Source organism: Lonchura striata, chromosome 6 (genome assembly GCF_046129695.1).
Source record: "Lonchura striata isolate bLonStr1 chromosome 6, bLonStr1.mat, whole genome shotgun sequence".
NCBI classification, from domain to species: domain Eukaryota; kingdom Metazoa; phylum Chordata; class Aves; order Passeriformes; family Estrildidae; genus Lonchura; species Lonchura striata.
Genome location: NC_134608.1, coordinates 36,366,644 through 36,390,138, shown reverse-complemented (window position 1 = coordinate 36,390,138; position 23,495 = coordinate 36,366,644). Strand labels below are relative to the sequence as shown.

At 38.6% G+C, this 23,495-nt stretch overlaps 1 protein-coding gene across 2 annotated transcripts; it reads right to left on the bottom strand.

Annotated features, from left to right (window-relative positions):
* Nucleotides 1–1,235: 1,235 nt before the first annotated feature.
* On the bottom strand, nt 1,236–23,440 carry TMEM87A (transmembrane protein 87A). Of its 2 annotated transcripts, none has more exons than XM_021533497.2 (20): nt 23,296–23,440; nt 21,778–21,835; nt 18,113–18,210; nt 17,188–17,301; nt 15,516–15,569; nt 15,347–15,403; nt 13,656–13,791; nt 12,894–12,955; nt 10,756–10,939; nt 9,850–9,949; nt 9,029–9,122; nt 8,694–8,765; nt 6,935–7,043; nt 5,782–5,840; nt 5,464–5,567; nt 5,054–5,127; nt 3,852–3,913; nt 3,108–3,163; nt 1,890–1,920; nt 1,236–1,564 (listed from the first exon to the last, which is right to left on the bottom strand). In XM_021533497.2, the coding sequence occupies exons 1-20, from the start codon at nt 23,425–23,427 to the stop codon at nt 1,523–1,525; spliced, it is 1,698 nt and encodes a 565-aa protein (XP_021389172.2). In that variant the 5' UTR covers nt 23,428–23,440; the 3' UTR covers nt 1,236–1,522. The 2 variants fall into 2 exon arrangements, with proteins under 2 accessions (XP_021389172.2, XP_021389173.2); XM_021533498.3 differs by lacking the exon at nt 8,694–8,765 and adding an exon at nt 8,077–8,145.
* Between the last annotated feature and the right edge of the window lie 55 nt (nt 23,441–23,495).

Below are 23,495 nucleotides of genomic sequence, written 5' to 3'. Positions count from 1 at the left end.
CCTTGTGCTTCAGCTACTGTACTGTAAAGTGCCATGTTTCAGCTTGAGTTGCTGATAGAGGAGCTACAGCTAAGCTACCAGACCTTACAGTGGAATAAATGAAGTACAGGCACATGTTCACTTCTGCTGACACAGCTATGAGAAGAACCAGAAAAGCTGATGCTCTACGCTGTTCCAGCAGCAGCCACATCTGCTTCCTAGCTATACAGCTGCTGCTTGCCTCCTAATCATCAGTTTTGAAGGTTATGAACCCAAATTAGAGCTTTTTTCATACAGTCCACGACAGGTTTCATGAGGAAATTATTGCAACTTCAGCTGTTGCACCCAAGCAAAAACCGGAACACTGTCCAAAAGCTCGTCTTCATTTCAAAAGGAGAAACAAAATGCAATTATATAGAACAGAAACCTGCAACTTTGACTAAAACACAGTGATCTCAGAGTACCTCTTGGCCACAGGGACCAGTTGGGACAGGAAAACCCAGCATCAAATCACTTACATAGGAAGCAATTCTAAACAGACACTGGGAACAGAACTATCCCAGCACTGTGGACTCCCCATAAATCCTCTTTCAAGTAAGGCAGGCAGTGCTCACACCCTAGAAAGCAATGCCATCATCTCGTAGAGGAGTGCCAACTTCTTGGTGGGAGATGTTACACATAAAGGGAGAAGAGTTCTGCTGAAACATCCAGATAATATCTGCTTAACATGTAGTCAAGCACTTGTGGTGCACTGCAGGAGTGGTTATGGTGATGTTTGCTTTTGTTGTTTTATTTATTGGGGTATTTTTTAAATTAAATCATGCAACACATGAAAGGTAGGGGCAAGTTATTTTTCCAGGCATCCACCACATTGCCGGCAATGAGATGTGCCACAACAGCGAGTGTTAGCTCTAGGCAGCTGTTACCTACAGGTCAATGGCATTTAAAATAGAAAATCTTTCATACACAGTGTTATGAATAAAATTGCACTTGATTTTGTTAAAAACTCGTATCACTGTAACTTTTCCAAATATTTCCTTTCTGGCATCTTCATTTTCTTCATCAACAGGAGCTTCTCTCTAGAACTCTTTCATGCATGTTGAACACATGACATACAACTGCAGCTGTTATCTACCAGAAAACGGGTCTGTTGTTTCTTCAGTGCTTATTTCTATCTGTCCCCACCCTCCCCCCAATAAGATACAGGCAGTCACCTCTAAGTGTCAATTGTAACATCAAAATATAAACTCCTCAAGCAGACATTAGGAATTTTAGTTTCACAGATTAAATATTTGAAAAGTTACAGAAGGTGCTGGAATAGTACACATGTCAATTGCTGAAAAATCCAAACTTGCAGCAACTTCAAATTTCCAAAAGGTTTATAACGTTCTCGTGAACTTCTTCCACAGCAGGACACCCTCCATGACATTAAAGCATCAAACTTTCAAGGCTGAGATCAAGAGACAAATCAGCAGGATGCACTTGCTCCACCAAGCAACTTTAAAAGAGGTGTCTCCACTTCCAAGAGCAAAAAGCTACTCCTTCATTCCATTTTGGACCTTTCAAAGTGGGTAATCATTCTCTCCTAGAAAATAAAATACCCAAACTTGTAACTTTCCCCAGTAGACTTACATTACTCAGAACATGCACATTCACAACAAACAGCACTCATATGCATTTTAAGTCAGGATTCCAACTTACATAGAAGATACACCACTTATTTTAGAACACATTTGTACTTTAAGAAGTTGTATTGTGGTTGTTCCCACTATCCTTCTCCTCTTGTAATATTCTACTGTTGTGCTGACAAGAGCAGAGTCCAGTTCTGATAAGCCAAGACCTTATCAACTGACTCATGGCTCCCTGGCATGTCAGAAGACTAATTTGAACTGAAGAATTCTTTTACTGACCTCATCTGAATCCAGAAGAGCTGGAAGAGCACTGCAGTGGGGGGGAAAAAGAAGTTAAAATAATTAGAGCACATACTAAGAGCATACCAACAACCATTTTCAACCTTATGTTTTTAGGACACAGAAAATAAACATTGAAGACAGACCTTTCAATTTAACAGAAATTAGAGAAAGACACACTAAAAAGGAAGAGCCCAAGGAGTATCCTCAATGACATTCACAGTTTTAAAATTCTTTTTTATTATGCTTCTCATTTCCAAGTGAACAATTTTTAAGTTGCCACAAAATAAGCTCCTTCACTCATGTAGGAACACCGGTGAACTGCACTGAAGACATTTACAATATGGAACCATGTTGTAAAAACATGTTCCAGAAGTCAAACAAGTTCCACTGGTACTTCAGCCTTTCCAGCTACAACACATCTCCCATTTATTGGGATCTTGGTTCTTCACACTCTCAGAAACAGAAAAACTGCAGCAGATTACCTCAGAAAGTGCCCTCTCCTACTTTATACCAATCTAGTCCTTTTCTTTCCTAAGGAATCCTATCAGTCTTCAAAAAATAAGTACTAGAACTGGGAAAACCAAATTCAATTGAGAAAAAACACTTTTCTTCATCTTAAAATTTCACCTAATTTCTTTTCTTTACCTAATTTCAAGAAAAGTTTTGTACTTCAGTCCAGATCCTCTGCCAAAATTACCTGTTCAAATTTGTGAACACCCCTATGAACTTCGGTTTTGTTATGAAAAATGTGGACACAGACACTGACACTTCTACCATGTAAAAGTTATTAAAAGCAGAAGAGATAAAGAAAATGTACGCAGCTGATTATATTACCACAAGCACAAAAATGACATCATGTGTTCCAGATAAAGCTGCAAACTGGGTTACATTATTCTGTGCTTTGCATGCAGCAAGATACCCAATGGTCTCCTCAGAGCACTAGAAAGGGGTTTGTTTGTTCTTTGTTTTCTGTATTTATGTATATTGTTTTAACTTTAGCAAAATGCAAACCAGTCTATGGTTTCACATTCCAAGAGACTGTTCCTTAAGCCAGCCTGTGTGCAACCCCAGCAGATTGCATACAAGGGATCAGAGGCCAGTGCCAGGCTGAACCCAACCTCTGCCCATGGAAGTGCAGCATACAAGTGATAAGGCATTCTAATATGTTCCTGTGGGAAAGGAACCTGCCCTTACTGTGACTACAGAAATACTCACACATCTGTCACAGATGAAGGAACGTTCTCCTCTACCCACTTCAGGTCATCCTCTTGCTACAAGTACAGAAATCAAACAGAAAACAAAAGTCAGTTTTTCCACAATGCTGTCATATGCAAGCCTTTTCCTTCTCAACCCACTTGACAAAAATATGTATTTATAATGTCAGTTAAAAAATTAAAAACAAACACACAAAAAAAGTAATTAAGTTTGATTTCTGGATTAGTGAAAACACATTTCAAGGAAAAAAAAAGTTAAGAAAACCAATCCACTTGCTGTGAACTCTCTAACAGTCCTCAACACCACCCCCTTGCAAAATAGGAAAGTTTGATGTAATGAATCACCAATCTCAAAACCAGACGGCAATTTATTTAAAATATGGCTCAGCCTCTCTCTCAGACTGACAAACTTGTTAAAATAATGTCTTAATCAGTATCAGAATATATTAATCACTATCAGAATATTGTATTATACAGTTCTATCTACACTGAACTTCAGAAACATTTCTGCAGAATAGACTGAGTTCTTAACTTCCCATTGTATTTACAGAAACTCTCATGAGAAACCCCCATTTACTTTCTTTTCAGCAGTACTGTGTTATGATACTTTGGCTCACTCACACTCCAAGGCAAACCGAAAAGCTCCCATTTATTGCCTCAAAAGTTGGCACATTTGTGTGCTTCTAATGGCAGTAAACAAAGAAGAGATGAATCATATTCTTCGAAGTACAGAGGTCATACTCACAACTTTGTTTGCTTTTACATTCCCATTTGGTTCTTGCTTTGTACTTCTCATTTTCATTCCCTCTGAAGCCAAAAGAAGAAAAAAGATTGGGGTAACTGAATTATAATTGTTCATAGACTCTAAGGGAAAGTGTTGAGTCTTCATTCAGGATACTTAATCCAAGTCAAAGAAACACAGTTTGACAAGGCAATGATTTAGACTGCTTCCCCTTTGAAAGGTTTGCAGTATTTTCTCCTGACAGGTGGAATATGTCATTTTTCCTGAATTTAACCTAGGAAATATGTATTTCTAGTGCTTTTTTTTAAGCCAGACGTCAGCAGCATAGAATCAGACATAGTTCCCAGAGAGGCTGTGCAATCTCCATCCTAGAAGATACTCAAAAGCCATCTGGACACGGTCCAGGGCAATGTGTTCTGGGTGACCCTGTTTGAGGAAGGGGCTTAGACAGAATGGCCTCCAGAGGTACTTTCCAGCCACAACCATTCTGAGACACAGGCAACTCCTGAAGTTTGTTTTACCTACTGACTGCTCAACAGCCACTTGGCTGTTTAAAAGCTGAGAACCAACGTGGCCTGGTAGGCAGCCAGATAGTGCTGGTTTGCCAAATATAACTAATGGACTACACACTTCTCCTTAGCTCCTAAACAAGCCAAACAGCACTGATATATCCCAGCATAGCTGATTTGTGGACAGACAGCACTAAGCATGTAGCCCTACCTTCTACACAACTTATAAAGAGAAGTGTTACAATAGCCAATTTCATGAATAAACATATTCACTCCTACATTTACACTGGACATTCCTATGCCAAGCACTAACATAGAAAATTAAGGCGATTTCAGAGTTCAGAGAACAGATAATAAATGAACATTTTAAATGGGATTTTCAAAGAGAACTGCATACTATACCACTGCCTAGCAACAATATCCAAAAGATCCTGTCATCACCACTGGATTAAAACCTAACACATATTTAATCAAACAAAGTCCACTGGACACAGCAAAGAAACCAAGCAGTAGCAGTGTATTCAGTGTCAACAGAAAATCCCAAAATTAAACAGGCAATGTAAATACCAAACATAAAGGCAGCGTTTCCTCTAGAGCTTCTCGTATCAGCGGCAGTTTCTGCCAGAGAGCAAGACACCTTTCTCCACAGAGCTGTCTTCAACACTGAAATTGAGTGGAAAATTTTTTTTCTCTTACCAAAGCTTTCCTTTAACATTGGCTCTTTCTGCTCATCATCATCCTCCTCTTCTGACAGTGGTGAGAAAGCAAACCTATAGAAGTGAAAGAATGAAAGCTACCTTGGTATTCTATCTCTTGTCTCCCAAGAGATCCATTACCCTAACACATACATAGTTTGATTATGCTGTGAATCTCATTGATTATGTTCCGTAAACAATGTTTAAGTTACTTCTTTTTAAATAAGCTGAACATGGGGAACAGACTGGATTTTATGTATGTAACTTCTCTAGGTTTACCTTTCCCTACAAACACTGCTTAGTATCCTTATTGATCAGTTACAGCAACTAAAAATCACCCACCAGTACTCTTTGAATAAACAAGCATTCCTACAACCCAGCATTTTTAGAAAGAGGTAAGAAAAGCTGAACCTTTGGTTGTTAGCAGATGGTCTCCACAGAATCATGATGACAAAAAGGATCATTGAAAACAATAAACGCCAGATGGCATCATCCACCCATAGCTCTTGCCAGTCCTGTCAAGAAAACCAGCACAAATGAAAGATGTTGTAAAGCAAGAAATTTCATGGCCTTCATCTCTTTCCAAAGCTGAACTACAGGCATCTGTCAAAGAGGCTCATTACCCACAACAGTGATAATTTTAGCCTGTGGTGCTTTGTGGCAATCTCACTGCCAGATATAAACTTATCAAGAGGCAGCAATTGTAGAGAACATTTAATATAAACTCACCGACTGACAGTCCACCAGCCTGAACTTCATGGTTGTCCAGATGATGAATACAATAGATGCTGCAATATTCAAACAAACAAGCTGCTTATTGCTAAAAAAGATGCCAATTCAAATACCCAACTAACAGGCCTGTGTTTCCCAAACAAAGATCAAAGACCTGAATACTGATGTCTTGAAAGTCAATTTAATAGTTTTGGAAAACAAGAGATGGATCCTATTGTACTGACCTTAGACAGAAATTTAGGCATAGACCATTATATTTTACTCATGTTTCTTTACAGACACAAAGCATAAATCAAATATAGAGTATTTTGCCAACTTCTAATTACTATACATTACTCTTGTATCACTTTTATCTAGCATTCAAACCATGGCTTCATTATCACTTGACAAGAAAAGCTGACCCTGAAGTAACTGAACAATCTGATCTGCTTGAATGCCTTAAACATTCTGATCCTGACCCACAACAGTTCCAGCACTCAAACCATGCTCTTACCACAGTTTTAGAAGAGACCTCCCTTCACTAAAGTATTTTAAGATGACTAAGAACTAGGTGCTGAAAGGAATTTCATCAGAGGCAATTTTCAAAAGTAATGTACTTTTTTGTTTAAGTAAAAAAGCACAGTATTTAGATGTTTTCTGCTCATTGTATTGATAGCAGAGAACCTGGAAGCACCAACAAATTTATTCTTGAAATTCAGTTCATCACATATAAATGGAAAAACAAACTCAATTGGTATTCTTCCAGAATAGGGAGGCCATTATGTTACAAAACTAAGAATCTTCAGACATCTTAAAAACCCCACAGCATATAGTGATACCGTGATTTTAGCAAGAAGTATCTTTGTGAAGTTAACAGCATAAGATAAGAACAAACTTGGGCCTCTGGCAGCTTGAAGTGGGACAAAAGTGCTCAGTCAGAGGAGCTGCACAGAACTAGTGATCTTGATAACATCAGGACTAATAATCCACTGTCTCTGAAATACCAACATAACAGTTGGCAAAGACCCACTTTTAGAAATGGGTCAAATGTTAGAAATACCAAGAATTTTGACTGTACTTACAGAAAGGTCAACAAACTTAAAATTTTCAAATCAAGCCCTATTTGGAAATGAAAAGTGGTTTTATTTAACTGGAAAAATTTTCTGCTTACCTGCTACTGCCAAGATGAGTGTGTTGGTGAAGTGCCGATACAAAGAGAGTTTCACAACATTCCTTCGAAGTTTTAGCAGCTTCATTGTTTGAGTTAAGCTGATGAATATGTATGGGAAGTCAAGGAAAAGCCTCTGAATGGACAAGCTAGTCACAAACTTAGGAGGACACAGACCTTATTATCATCAACAGCTCTCTCAATCACACATTTAAGCCTCCAAAAAATTAGACCATTCTCAGTAGAGGACTCATCCTATGACAAAGGAACCAGAGAGCAAAATCTGTCCTTTTCACATTATTTAGTCATCTATACCTACAACTCTTGTTACACAAAGATGGTATCCAAACCTCTGTTTTGGACTATGGCCTATTCCCTTGGAAAGAGTTGGCTGTGCTTTTTATAAATAAAAAGTAAAATCTGAACTAGAAATTAGTTCAAATCTCTTTAATGCATATGGGTGCCTTCACATTTTCTTCTTGTTTTATTTCCAAAGCAACAAAACAAGTGGTTAGGAAAGACATCACAATAGGGGAGAACAGTGATTGTCACAGCTTTAAAATTCACATTTTAAACAGTTTTTGTGATTGACTTTAGCTAAGAACACTTTACAGTGATTTTGCTATACACAAGTTCTGCATTTGATGTCGGCTGCTAAAGTCACACAAGATTATGGTTGCTTAAAATGAATATGTAAAGACACCAAAAAATAAACACTGCCTCATTCTGTAACTTACTTCAAGTCTAGTTCAAGTTTTACAGACTTTCAGGTTTGATGTTGCTAAGCAGCCTTCTCCCCAAAACATAAACTGATTGATTTCTTCAAAGGCTACTAGTCTGGTACCATGACATGCTACACTAGAACAAAATACTTTCATGCTCAACAATGAGAGACTGATAACAGACTATATTTTGGAGCTGCTTTACACAAGCACATCCAGTTCAGCAAAAAACTAGGTAAGCAGTAGGCAGCAGAGGTTTACCTGAACACTCAATTACAGAACTTCTAGAACCTCTACCAGAAGTACAAAAATATATACACTTAGATCTTATTTTTAAAAAAAAAAGTTCAGCCAAGAAAAGACTCAAAAAAAAAAACCAATTCAAAAGAAAACACAACCCATCAAGTAAACAGTGAAGGATATCCACCAGCACAGGGCAGTATCTAGGAAAGCCAGGGGAATAAAAGCCAAGGAGGCAAGATCATTCTGGGCCTGGAGACAAAGAGAGAGCCAATAAGAACAAACTGAAAAGAAAAAGTAGAGAAGTAAGAAGGGTCAGGTTATATGAGAAACCACGAATACGCCACCACAACACTTCCAAGTTTTGCTACAGAAACAGAGGGCTTGAACAAAGAGTTTAGTCCAATGTACAGAGAGGAACTGACAATCCAAATTGTCAGTTCTCCACCAGCAAGGCAAGAAGCAGTTTTCCAGATAAGTCAATCTAGCACTGTTAAAAGGAGTCTCTGCTGAGGCAATTGCTGTGATTAATTGCTCTGGCCACTTCCATTACAGAAAACTAGCAACCAGCTTGTTAGATATGTAGTAATTAAATCTTTTACACTATCCATGGATCAACTGAAAGCTCCACTGGCAACTATGAGTTTGACTAAAAAGGCAAATCCTGCCTTTACGTGTACATCATAAACTTATCACAGTTCTGACAGAAACAAGCAAAACACCTTTTATTCCTTTAAAGTACAAAACAGAAATAATGAGCTATGAACAGCTCTTTAAAACAGCAGCTTTTAAAAGGATATCCACAAAATAATACAGGCATCAATCATGGACAGGGCCAAGTTTGCTATCAGAGCCACAGTGTCATAGAAAAACTGGAAAAGTACCAAATATACAACAGGTTAAATACTTTATACCTAAAACAGAATAACAGAAATCTACATCTCAAGATGCACTTAATAAATCCAGTAGCATCAACATTCACACACACTTCCCCAGGCACAGCCCCCAAAGCTGGAGCATTGGGAATTTGGTTTGGTTGTTGTTGGGGAGGGGGAGGGAAAGTAGTTGTTCACACAAGTACATACAGCCAATACTGTCTGTGGCATATGGAAAAATTCAAGCAGCTATTACTGACCCCTGTGACTCTAAGAACACCTTCCATGCCAGAAAATAACAGATAAAGGGCTCCAGCCATAACTACTTTGTGAAGAGTCACTCCAAGGCGAGGTCTGTAAGAAACAAAGTGAAATTCAGATTAAGTGGAAAACAAAAAGTAATGTCAACTTGGATCTAAACATAAGATATGAAGCATATGGATAAAAGGTCCTTGTAACAAGCCCCATCTAGATCCAGAAATATTATTATGGTGCCTGAAACTTACTATTCATTTTGTCTTAGGTATGATGTGACTAAGGGAGAGACTGGCAACTGTTCTGTTTCTTAATTAACATGCTTCACTTTTTAGTGAAATGGTCATAAGTCTCATCCCGCTTCTTCACCAGTTCCACCAGCAAACCTACATTTGCCAAAAATTCCCGCTGCCTCCTAGCATGTGCTTTTACCATTGAATACAGCTGTGGGCAGACAAATGGGACACAATCTTACTGAAGCAGATCCCCTCCCCTATCAGTGATTCTTGATCTACCCCATCTATATAAGCTTCCCCTCACTCAGAAGGCAGGCCCATAAATTTCCCATTCCAGACATGTGGAGCATCTCAACAATCACTCAGAAAACCACCAAACGTTAGCACATGGAAGGAGATGAAAGAAGAGTAATCACAGTATGGAACTGTCTCTGTTTACTAGAGAAGTATAGATCTTCAGAGCACTTAAATAAAGCACTTACCTTTAAACAAGCAAAGTACAGGGTGATGAATACTGCCCTAAATTCTTAAAAACCAATAATGAAAACCCTTTAAACAGAATACACAAAAACCCATAACCGATTACTCACTTGACTATCCCATATCCCAGGCTGACTATGATGACCAGAGTTCGAGCCAACGAGCGCTTCACAGCAGAAAGAAGTTCTGCCAGTATTACTGCTCCTTGAACTACCAAAAACAAAGAGAAGGAAGCTAGGTCATTAAAATATAATTTCTGTTTTATTAAGTTCCGCATGCAATTATAGTATGAGTGCAGATATAAAAGTAGACTATTGAAGTGCATAATCTTTTTATTATCTACATCAAGAGTTAGCTTTCAGAAAAGATAGGTCATTAAAAAAAGCTACAGAAAAATAGCATTAAAAAAAAGCTACAGAAAAATTTTACATCCAGCCTAGATACTCTTCCAAACAAGTCAACCAACAAAACTTTCTGCACCATGGGTATGGTCAATTAGCAAAGTCCTAATGACATTTTGCACGCAGAGTTTCATTTGTATACATCCAACCTGAAAGCTCAAAAGCAGAATAAAAGAGTTTTAGGTAAGGGGACTCTCATAAAATGGATTATGAGACTATGGGTTGAATACTAAGAGTTATCTACAATGCTGTCATGTTGAACAAAGAGTTTCAAAGTATCTTTCCAAGGCCATTACCACTTGTGAGATATTAATTACAAGCTACACTGAGCAAGTCTTAAACTTAAAACCAGCACTGCAGCACAGAATGTAGCATTCTATATACCTAAGACACTAGTCTCAGGAGTCAGAGAAAGCAATAGCATTTTAGCTTTAGAAGAATACAGAGCACAATGTTTACAACATATAAAAGTACAGGAACTCTTGTTCCCTGTTCTTTGTTTTGAAACAATCCTCAAGTAATCATATAGTTAACATGTATCTGCCACCCCAAATCAGCATAAGATATTAGTGCTATACCCCCTCAATTATCTTGCACAAGGCTGCTGCCACCTACCGGATTCGCCCGTGTAGCGGATGTTCTGGAACTCGGCATAGAAAACTGCTTTCTCGAGCATTCCCAGGAAGATAACAGCCCCAATCCAGAACTGGATCCTCAGGAGATCCCGCCAGTAACAGGCTGACCACGCAAGCCACAGAACCCCGAAGAATACGTACACAATACACATCACCATGAAAAACTATTGCACAAAAAGAACAAAGACATAGGAACTTCAGACCAAGAAAAATTATTTCCTTGTTTCCATTCCACAGCTGTAAGACAACTCTATTTTCTCCAGTGAGAGTCTAATTTCTCACTACCAACAAAGGAAATGACAGTAACTGAATTTCTGCACAATTTCTCCCTTGAAGAACAGTCTGCCAATTTATTCACAGGCTATTTTTTCTAAGGAAGATATATGCTACTAGATCCCTAAAAGGTATCTCAATCACACACTTAACCCTCAAAAAAATTAGACCATTCTCAGTAGAAGACTCATCCTATGACAAAGGAACCAGAGAACAAAATCTGTCCTTTTCACATTATTCATTTGCTTAAAAAAGAATTCACGCAAATCATCAAGTACTAGAAACTCTATTTGTTCTCTGTATTGTTCTATTAATAACTTCATCATACATTTACAGTACTCTGCAAATAAACTCACAGACCACCTTTAGACACCATTCCAAAGAACAGAGATAAGCAACTAATGCTTGTATGCCCTGTGTTCAAATAATTTGACAACTTTTCTTAAAAGTTAATTTCCAGAAAACTCAGCTTTTGACCAAGTTTTAGGCCAGCAAAAAGCCTGCAGCTGACAAAGAAACCCAGATATTTATTTAAATATTACTGTTTTGTGATTTTTGTTTGGTTCAATGTTAATTGTTTCAGAAGAACTTTTCATGGTATGTCTCATACAGCAAACAGTAAGCTTGGCAATGTTACTTGATGCTCAATTTTCTAACCATACCAAAGCAAGGCAAAATTTTCAAAAGGACACTAAGATTAAGAGGAATTAGGAGAGAGTAAAACATTAAGTGAACAGCAGGAAGTAGTTAGCCAAAGCATAGGACAGTGCTTAATAATCAAGCAGTGCTCTCTTCCAGAAGGAAGACTTTAATTTTTTAAAAACCAAGCAAACACTTAATTTCTTAACTGCACAATCCATCAAAACTTTCACAAACTGAAAACACATTCCCTTAGGAGAGTAGCTTGCTGATCCTTACACCTTTTCACACCTGACCAATCCATGCAGTTCAAATCCTAAGAACCTAGGCAAGATAGCTCACACGCAGATGCTCCATTGAGAAAATATTCAGAGATAACAGATACTTTTCCGGTCCCGTGGGACAGGAATTACATTTCAATAGAGCTGCTGGAGGCTTTTTGGCTCTCCAGGAAGTAAAATGTGTGTTTCAGAAATGCTGCCAGGCTCCACTATTGATAGGCTGCTCTTGCCAAGAGAATCAGGCTAGAGACCTTACTTGCTATTGATCTCCAGCTAAAGACTGTCTTCACTACATAAACATTTTAAGTTCCTTTATTGTTTAGCCTTCTCAACAGAAGCAACTAGAAACCAAGTCAATAACTCCTTTGAATAAAAAGGGGATTAGCTCTTTGTAGCTCAATTATACTTTCACTGCTAGGCAGTATTAAAGACCTCCTCATGAGGTGTAAGACAGCTGGTGGAGGACACGAGATTAAGCTATAAAAGAACAAAGAAAGCAGTGACAAATGAAAGGGTAGCTGCAAACAAAAGCAAAAAATAGCAGATTTTCTAAGACATGATGTAAGGAGAATAACAGCCCCAGTAAAACTTGTCAGTTTAGAGCTAATAATACTGATAACTTCAGGAACTACAAATTAACAACCACTAATTCAAACAACCCAGAGAAAGACAACACTGGTAGCACATGCAAGTAACTGAAATCTGTGCCTGTTTTCCCTACCCTGTACTCAGTACAAAAGAAACCAACCAACCAAAAAAACCAAACAAACAAAAATAGCCCATCAAACCAAAAAACACCCTTGGCTAAGTAATTTTTGCTCCTGAGACACTGGCTTTGTGTTTCCTAAGTATGACAGCAGGGTATTTAATTGATATTCAAATCAACTCACAATTTTATTGATCAAAGAAAAGCTGGTTTACTTACAATCATCAGAGGGTAGTCTGCAAGTGAAAGATACTCATATGGCCCCTTCAGTTCTACCGTCACTGTCAAAAGACAATCCAATTACAAAACAGAAGAAGCAAAATGAGAAAGCCAGGACTTAACTGACTTTCCCTTAAGTGTAAAAAAAATCCACATCTTCTCAGGCCTTCAAATCTAACTTGAACTCTAACAAAGAAAGCTAATATTTACTTACATGCTACTCAGCCAAAAGCATGCAGTTTAAAATTACACACTCCATTACCAAGTAACCCATGACAGTACTTAAAAGTAATTTTTGCTGGAGATTCATGTACAACAGAAAAAATTAAGAAACACTACGTTCACTTTTCAAGGGGAATTTTGAACTCCTCTGAAGTTTGAAAAGGTTATCAATGCACTGTTAAATATAATATCAAAGTGATAATTATGATCTCTGTACTCTAATAAGTTTTGACTTATTAGTATAGATCACTGTATTGGTCTGCACATTTCTGAAACAAAACACCAAGCTTTAAAATTGAAATGCTTGGGATTGATGCTTCTTGATTTCTATCAGTAAACTGACAGAACAGTCTTAGGATCTTCAAGACAGAAGCAAACACCTTTTCTTATATGAGCTGTAGTAATATTCTATATGTAAAGTGAAAGACGGTGTCTTATGAAATTGAACCATACAGTATAAGAGTATCTTAGAATACTTAGAGTGGGAATATATAAAAATGATGCTGTATTTTCAGTTTACTGTATAAAGAGTTATCTTACTTGTGAAGAGCTTGCTCTGATATGAGGAAGGTGTTGTTCTCTCAGTTCTTTTAAGTCTGGCAGTAGAATCCTTTTTAATTTGCACAATAAATATATACGGCCCATCTCGCCAAGTTTTGATAACAGCATTCATTGCCTGAAAATAAAACATCTCCACGTAAACAGTGCACAGTCAAGAAGACAAGGAAAAGACAGAAGGAGATTAGCAATATATGGGTGGTAGCTTCATGTAAATATAAATTTCATCTCTTCCAAGACCTAAAACTTGTTAATAAATATCTGATACGTAAATTTTAAAGGTACTTATTAGACATAACACTTGAAATTTAGTTGGTTTATTTGAGAAGAATCCTCAAAGACCTGGGAGGTGATCAGGATTTTTTTGCCAATTTAACACTGGCTTACTGCAGAAGTACTCAAAGGTACTGCAAAAGCTACAAAGAAGTCAAGAAAGCATCACACTTTTTTCACTACAGAAGCATTAGGACCACCACAGAGATTCTGCTGAAGTCAACTGCTTGGGAACTGCAGAGCTACAGAACTTATCTCCCTGGTGAAAGCTGACTTTTACAGCATAATATAGAAGTAGCTGAGCAGTAAAAGACTACCATAGTAGCCATTTCCTATGGACACTACTACTACTACTACAGTCCCTGCATCAGCTCTCATACCTGAAAAGCTCAAATCCTGCCAGTCAACTAACAGAGGAACCTTGTCCAGGTAAATATTTGCATCATACAACAAATCAGAGATATCTTTGAGTTCCAGCATACAACTGAAGAAGCTCTAGACCTCTCAGTAACTGAAGTATTACTAAGAGCTTTAAAGTTAAAACTTAGACCATCTACACTTAAGCCACTGCCATACTGCAGAACTACAACAGATTTTTCTTTATAATGGCCTCTCCAAGAGAAATTCAGTATTAAGAGCATGCATTTCTTTTAAGAAACCTCTTGACTACAAGACAAAAAGCAAATTGAATATTATATATATTTTTAAAAAGAGTTTATGCTAGTATTAACTAAACATAAAACTCAGAAACACAGTAAACTTGAAAGAAAATGGATGAATTTATACACACAAATTTTAAAATACCTTTTTGCCTTTAAAATACCATCTTTTCTTGCTGCATTGATTCTTTACTTCATAATTGCACACATATACTTATGTTTTAGCTTTCTAATAAATGGCCCCTTATGTACAAAAGGAGTAAAACATATTTTCTTTCTTGACCTCCAGGACACTCAATTCGAAGTTATTTTGAAAGTTGTTCCTAGTTAAGGAACATAATATATAATAAAAATACTAAAGGACTGGAAAATCAAAAGTAATCAGTCAACATCTCAAAAAACTGACTGAAGACAAAACCAAAGATATTCTGTAAGAATTAGTCATGATTTAAAGAAGATAATTTCAATTACTATTTTAAATTACAATAGAAAAATTATTTTTTAATTTATATCATTGTTTTGAACGGTATCAGTTCTATATTTCACTTACAGAAGAAGCAGTTACTGTTTTCTGTTTTTCCAGTACTCCATAGTTTCAAGCTAAAAAATTCCATGTGTTAAAAAGCCATAAAATATGCCACCATCAAGTTCTTATACAAAGAAATATAAATTTTTAAAAAGCAAACCAAAACAAAATAAGACTGCTGAATTACAAGCCATGCTTAAATTCAGTATACATACAGTTTTATCTGTCACCATTGTGTCATTTCCTGCAATCTCCTTCTTATCTTTTAAGCCCTTAGGGGGACAAGAAAAAAAAAAACAAAAACACAGAAAAATGAGTAAGTAAATATGCCAAAACCACCTTTTCTATGGCTGCACTCACTCATTAGAAGGAAAGGAAAATTACCTCTTGTTTCTCAGGTGAGAGAGGCTCTGGACGAACAAATTCTTTATAGAAAATCTGCAAGATATAAGAAAAGTAAAGAATTGATAGACACTATAGGCACTTCACACATTAACATGACATTACCAGAAAAGCTTCCCATAAACTTCATTATTCTTTGAACAGCTGTATTGGAGAGCTTTCATTTTTCTAAATCAAACAATTGTCCATTTATGCAAGATGTCCTGAATACTTAATGTTTTGTAATTTTAGAGTTACTTTTCCTCCCTAGATACCTAACAGGTATTTATTTTTAGAAAACACACATGATAGTAGTGAAGTTAATATTGGTTTCGAAATATGAATCAGTTGGGTAGTCCCATTACAAGCTAGAGTCACCACAAACAGATACAGGGTTTTGAGATTTCTGCCTTAATCTATGCAAAAGTAAGTCCCTAAATGAGTGAGTGCCTATTAGAGATCAAAATTTTTCCAACTTGCCTGAACTACAGTGACTCAAAATCTAGTGAAACTTCTATACCAGAAGGATAAAGCTGAACCATTTAGAGAAGAAATTGCTTTGAAACTTCAGAAATTATTATCAGACAAGAATATATTGTTAAGAATTCCACAGACTTTCCAGAGGCATTGGATGAAAACTTGCGTAAAGACATTTAAAACCTTTAAGATTTTCAAAAGCATGTTTAGTTAGGATGCCCAAGTCCACGTTACACAGGTAAACCTACAAGATCTCTTTTACAAACCAAGAAAAAACAGAACTGACACTTCTCATATTATTAAACATAAAAAGCATGCATCACAGGTTTTTTTACTTTTGAAAACCTTTCAAACCATCTTCACACATCAAAGGAGTTAGAGACATACAAGCAGATTATTAAAAGTTATATTTAGGCATTAGTCTTTTTTCTTAAAAAACCCAAAGAACCAAAAATACCAAAAAGCAACCCACAACACTAGGTTCAATAGTTATGAGACATTTCCCAGTATTTTCTATCCATAATCTTTTGTCTACATGAGGAACATGCTGAACATATGCAACACTCCACAATTTGCCTTCAATTTTAAGTATACCATTAAATAAAGACAGTAAATTATATTGGTATTATCACCAGCCTGCTGATATACAGCTGGTGTAGAGCTGATGTCTGCACATTATTTCCCTATGCTAATTCTGCATTGTCTTCTTGCTTTTACTTGATTTTTTCAAACATATTCTAGCACTCCTATTCCATGAGTGCTTAAGTAATTAATTTTTCAACAATCATTTTTATTATTCTAAATAGACATTATTTGAGTAATAAATGCCAGTCCTTTCATGATTCGAGTTTAGTGGGATTTTTACTCTGCTGCCACTTCTAATTAACTAGCAGTATCCTTCTGTAAATTAAACAAATTCAGAATACAAAACCACAAACTAAAAGAAGCATTGAACTGTACATCACTTTTACAGTGATTTGTTTGGGATTTTTTTCACTACCATGAGCAAAATGTTGAATAGCAAGCCAGAAGTAAAGGAAAATCAAGAAATCATCATCACAGCTGATTATAAACAGATAAAAAGAAGTACCTCCCAACCTACAGTGGTACTTCCATCTGATGCCCACAGACCTCACAGGAATTACCATCTTCTCTATATGTTGTATAAGACAGCAAACTCTGAGGTTTCTACTCATACCTGGGGCTTGAAGAGCTCAGAGCAGTTTCGAATGAGAGAAGAAGTGGCATAGTATCCAGACCAACCCGGATGCTCTTCAGCTGTAGTCCCAAAATAGCTGTCTGCCTGTTCATCCTGCCAAACAGAGTAGACCTTAGGTTAGCATCAACTATTTCAAATTGTTTATCTCAGGAGACAGTTGCAAGACCTGGAAAGCTCCATAGTTTCACTCTGCACACACTCTTGAATCAAATTTAGTAGACTAAAGGCAGCAAAACCACACATGACTATAAAAATGATGGCATACAGGCTTTGAGTAAGAATTAAAAAGTAGAGATGTAGCAGAAAATACAAACTTCAGTCTACACAAACAAACTCTGCATCATTATTTTAAAGAGTGAAGACACAGTCCTGTGTTAAATTAGTAGTTACAGCTGTCATAATTAATAATTTAAGTAAACATGGAAAATATTAACCATAGAAAGCACAACTATGTTCTACCAAATTTGATAGAAACATTATACATTTTTTAGAAATTGCTAATGCTTGCAATATGCATCCATAAAGTACAGAATTTAGACTTCACACGTAAATATTCTATTAACATGTACATTTTTATATTCACTGTCATTAAGCATTCCTGCAAATATTTTCAAATACCATAAACTCACTCATTTTAGAGTCAATGTACTGACTTAAATTCCTGGGTTTAAAACAATTTCAACAAACACTTCCACCTGACCTAAAACCCAAAAAAAGCCAGCAGTTGCAGCAAGCTGTGGATTATTTCAATTCTATTAAAAAAATGTGTTATCTTGCAATGGAAGAATGTATCTTTCAGGCCCAAATTACAACGTCGATGCAAAGGAGACATCTCTAATCCCCTCCTTCCAAGATCTGCTTATCTCTAAAAACCATAACCTATGTTTTTCCGCTGAATTCTTACCCCAAAGTTGAAGACTTCATTGTAGCAATCAGAGTATCTTAAGTACCAGGTAATATTGAAATTCTGGGAGGGTTCACAAGCTTTTTCATCTCCTTCAACTAAGAAAACAAATAAACAAAAAAAAGCAAACATAAGACATGTAAGACACCATATGCCTTCCAGTTTTCCAGGCTTTTCCTCCCATTCTCCGCAAAACCAACATAATTAAATTTTAAACACGAAACTGAAATCAAAACAATAGAAAAATATTTTCCTCAAGTAATTCATTGCTGTTCAGTGAAAGAAAGAAGCATGTGAAGAGAATTCCATTATAACATTATACAATTCTATTAAAGAGCTGAAGATCATTTGGAAATTTTTTGTTCTGAATACAATCAAGGATGTTTCAGCAACTGCAAATACCAAATGAGGAGAAAAGCAGTGACTCCAATACACAAAAAGGGCCTCCCTTTTAGAGATAGGGGCACATGAAACAGGCAGAGAAAGCTAGGAACAGGATAATACTAAGCCATTTCCACATATCATTTAAATATGTCAATGCCACTACCAAGGAAATGAAGTTAAGATTGTGCCAGTCAATATCCAGCCTCCTAAAAGACAAACAAGGTATCTATCTATACATTAGCCCATGCTGACAAAGCTGCACTACTACCTACAACAGTAATAAGACAACTTTCCTCTCTGATTTAGTTTAGTAACAACAGGCATGAAAAAGGAAACACAAGACTTTCTCCCTAATCAGGAAAGGTTGTGTGGGTTTTTGTGTTTCAAATCTCATTCTTAAACTAAAAGTCTGATGAAGAGAATTTGACATTAAGAAGGCAAGATCAATCCTTAAATAAAACAAGGAGTGACTTTTCAGAGTCTTAGGAGAGCCATTTAGATGATTGCATTTGTGTTTCCCAATCAGCAAAGGGCAAAACAAGTTAACAGAATACTTGCAGTGGCTAAGAAGTTCCTGCAACTTTCCAGACAACATTCATATCATCCACAACTTTCTTACATGTTCACTTCTAAGGAATGCTTCCATACTGACCACTCTAGGTAGAAAAAGCAGTTAGAAGGAAAACCCTGCAACAGGGGTATTAGTTGACTAATCCCACTTTACATCTCATGAGTGCTAGAATACATACAGCTAAAAACTCAACAGCTGAATTTCTAACACTAAAAAATTAAGCAAAATCACTGAAAAAAGTTAGTTTCTTTAAGACACCTCCTGGTAAGCATGAAAACGAGGCATACATGTTCCATATTGCCCTAGATGTTGCAGAGGGCACAACAAAGAAACTAAATGGCAGCACAAGCACTGCAGTGACATGGGCAGATGGCAAATTCTTTGATGACACAGGCTCTTCTGATAAAACTGATCAAATAAGGAGTATCTCAAAAAAAAAAAAAGTGCAAGCAAAAATAAGATTCAAAATACATTTTAAATACCCTTTTCTCTGTGAAAAATAAATAGGCAACTACATATTCAGTGGTAGCACCCATAAAGGTAAAGTAGGTCACTAGAACAATCTGCTGTATATCTGCAAACATCAAAATTAGAGAAACTTTGAAAAGGAAGTACTTCAAAAGTCATAAAAAGTATCCCTGGCATTTACGGAATTCAGCAATATGGAAGTCTAACTTCCTCAGCCTTCAAACAAAAGCCAGTAATATTCAACTTGAATGCAGTCTTTGTGCTCATTCACAGAGACAGGACTTCTTATCACGATCCCATACAAGAAACTAAATGCCTTCTAGAACAGCACTTCAAAAAAGTAGATAAATATAAATTCATTATTGACAACACTACATGCTAGCAGCAATCCCCCCAGTCCTCCCAGTCAGAAGCAGAAAGCATCAGACACCAATGTGCCATACAGATTAACAAAAAAAAAAAAAAAGAAAAAAAAGAAAAAATCAAGAAGAGGGGGGAAAAAGGAGATAAGGAGATGCAGGTGCTCAGGAAGGAAAACCATGAGCAATCATGTTTGGCAAGAATGGTCATTGTCCCCACAAACATCACACAGCAGATATAAGAGGCAGCAGACAGGAAACAGAAAGAGACCAGTTTCCACACAGACATGGGCAGAAAAGAAAAATCACAAAGTTGAAGCTTCCCAGCATCAGATGCAGTTTAAGTTTCATCTAGGCTGAGAAAATGAGTACGTTCCCAGCCTTTGTTCCTTCCTCTTTCAGTGATTCATTTTTCAAATTCATGTAAATCTTTTAACCACACTGGTATGTAAAACAGGTGTCTTAACTGAAGAATTTTAAGGCTTAATGCCTGTTTAAAGGTTGACAGCACAGTGTAATTCAATTCCACATGAGGAGGCAGGGGGTTGAATTCTTACTGACAGATCTGCCCCACAACAAATTTTTTTTTTCTCATGCCTTAGCTCTCTCGCTCAGTTATTTCAGCACAAGTAAATTTACCACACACTTCACTTCAGAGACCTGTATCTTAGATGCCATGACACTACAAGTACACTATTTCTATTAAACTTTAGACAAGAAAGCCTAAAACCTACCAAAACACCAAAATGTCCTTTCAACCTCCCTCCTATTCCCAAGCACATTTCTAATTTTGATCCTGCAGCTTGCAATTGCCTCACTGCAAGATGCAAACCTCAGTGTCTCAGCTACATTGCCAAGTGGGAAAGCCCTAATACTGAAGTGATGGACCTTCTCTAATAACCACTCAAATTCTACCCTCCTGTTTCAGATTAATGTAGGATCAATACAGGCATTTTAACAAACTCTCCTTGAAACTGTGTCCCAAGAAGGGCATGTATTGGAAATTAAACCTGAAAAAACACAAGGGAAGTACAGACACCAGACAGAGACTAAAAAGCTTTCCCCCATGGTAAAAACTAGTGCAACCAACCACTTAAAGTGTTCAAAGTGCATGGCAAAGATTTCACACCTTTCTAAATATGCCAGTCACTTCTATAACATGTTATTGCCATCTAGATGCTGTCCTCATGTTCACAGGTAAGAGGGTATGCCACAGAAACTTTCCGTGGAGCAGTAACCTACATAACCCATAGACCTGGACAGATCAGCAAAGAGCAATACACAGAAGAAACAGGAAGGCTGCCAACATGTTTGCTCAACAGAAGAACCTCTATGATCCCACTCACACACTGGGATCAGGAGAAAACACCTCTCAGGAGAGCTCTTCTGCAGTGTGCAACATTCCCTTACAACACCCAGAAGCACTCAGCTAAGAAGGAACAAGGATTTAAAAAACATTGCCTTCTGTATTCCCATCAGTATACAAACAGCCTCTGGTCCAGCTAGCACCAGCTCTCCCAGACAGGGGAATTTAACAAACCTTAGATAGGAAAAGCACACCTCACAGCAGAGTACAGCACGCCCCACGCATGATTACCCACTACCTGAAACAAAGTGGTGCTCCCATTGCCCAGTTTGCCCCCTCCACAGAGAGCATGAATAGAGCCATTCATTTCTGCTACAACCTAAGCAGATCACAACTGGGAAGCTCCACGGCTGTTAACAGACTCGAGCATATCAGAGCTGTGGCTCTTGTGCCACAGATTAGCTGTCACTGCAGCCAGTGCATTTAACCACTTCACAGTGTTTTGAGTTCCAAATGTTAAAAAAAGACGGGGCATCAAAAAGCATAGAGAGCAGGTTAATCCCTTGTAATCACTCACATCTCAGGAAAATGGTGGTGTTGCTGAAGAGAATCTTCCCAAAACTAAACTTCTTCCCCTGCAAAGGCACAAAAAAGGAAGAGGTATTAGAGGGTTTGATGCCTTATCAGCCCAAAAATCACAAAACAAACAAGTTAGAAATGCAAAAAGCAGCTACCACTAATTGATGGCTTTCCAGGTGCACTTATGGTGGAATGCACACCTGAGGTACAGCTTCACACTTTTCTAAGTTTAGCGGATTAGCATAATTAACAAAAATACCCAATCAGAAGTACAGTTAATAAAGTAAATCCCCTCTTGGTTCAACCTCCTACTGAAGCCCCCCCCCCCCCCTTGCTTCTAGCCCCAGGTTGTTTATGCCTAAATACATGGGAGAGTGAAATGTCCTCTGTGCACTGAAGAAGCAAGATAATAGTATGATTCCAGGAATGTGTTTGTCTAACCTAACAGGGTACTAGAAGTAGTTAAGTTAGCTAGTGAATTATATAAGTATACAGTAATAGTATACAGAGCTATTAATAGATGAAAAATATATAAAATGCAAAAATCTTTTGGCATCGGGTTTAATGTCACTGAGCTTAAGTAAACATAATCTTCCATTCTGAGTTTTAAGTCAATACAGTAATGAAAGCAAATGTCAAATCTGGAGCCAGTCTTACTGGACTTTCCAGTCATGCTTCACCACCCTCCAACATACTCTTAAAGATGGTTTAAGAGGCTTGGGGTTTTTTGATCTGCAAACGGAATCAACTTCACGTTGACATCTGTTTAAATGATTACCACTTCCTTGCTGATGAGATGGTCTGGACCATGCAACACAAAAAAAAAAATTCTGTTCTAAGAACCAACAGAAGCATTCACTGTGATCCTTCAGTTTTGTTCCTGAGGCTCAAAAGTGTCTACATAAAGCGCATTACTCTCACTGCCTGATGAAGCCCGAGCGAATTTGAGGCAGAATAGCTTTCCTCCACGCAAATTCAAGCAGGCGGGGTTTATCAGAAGTGCGAAAATCCCTTCAGCTGCCCTAAGGCCCACACGTCTCTCGGTGCAGCGCCGCAGCGGCCCGGCTTTCCCGAGGCCAGGCCAGGGCGCTGCCCGGCGGTGCGGGCCCCGGCCCGGCCGCGCGGGGCGGCCGCCCCCGCACAGGGCCCACCGAGGCCGGGCTCCAGCCGGGGGACCCTGCCGCCTTCCCTCGGGCTTCACAGGCGCGGCTCTCCCTCCGCCGCACACCGGACTATTTCCCGCACAAGGCTCCTCTCCCCCGCCGCCGCCTCCGACCCGCCAAAGAGGGCTCAGTCCCGGCAGCGAGGCAGGAGGCAGCCGCGGCCCCGAGCCCCCGCACCAGCTCCGGGTCAGGCTCCACAGCGGCGCGGCCGGGCAGGGACGCCGCCGACCGCAGTCCCGCCCGAGGAGGACGCGCGGAGCTGCCGCGGCCTCCCGCCCGCACACGTTCGCTCCGACCGTCGCCACAGCGGCCGGCCCGGCGGCTCCGGGCCCGGCCCCGCTCGCCGCACTCACCTGGAGCACCGGCAGCCGCCATTTGGAGCGCTGCCCCGCGCCCGCCGTGCCCGCCAGAAGCAGCACCGCCAGCAGCCGCAGCAGGACGGCTCCGGGCCGCCGCCGTGCCCCGGAGCGCGGCGGCGCCGCCATCCCGCCGTACGAGGCCGCGCCGCGCTGGCCGCGCCTCTTCCGCTCCCCGCGGAGGGACGGGGCCGTCG

Bases quoted from the DNA above. Each gene is read 5' to 3' on its own strand.
- TMEM87A (XM_021533497.2), bottom strand. From the start codon at position 23,427: ATGGCGGCGCCGCCGCGCTCCGGGGCACGGCGGCGGCCCGGAGCCGTC. The intron at 17,302-18,112 runs GTAAGAATTCAG...TCTGTTTGGCAG, and splicing joins ATGAAGTCTTCAACTTTGGG to GATGAACAGGCAGACAGCTA. The intron at 3,164-3,851 runs GTGAGTATGACC...CTGTACTTGTAG, and splicing joins ATGTAAAAGCAAACAAAGTT to CAAGAGGATGACCTGAAGTG.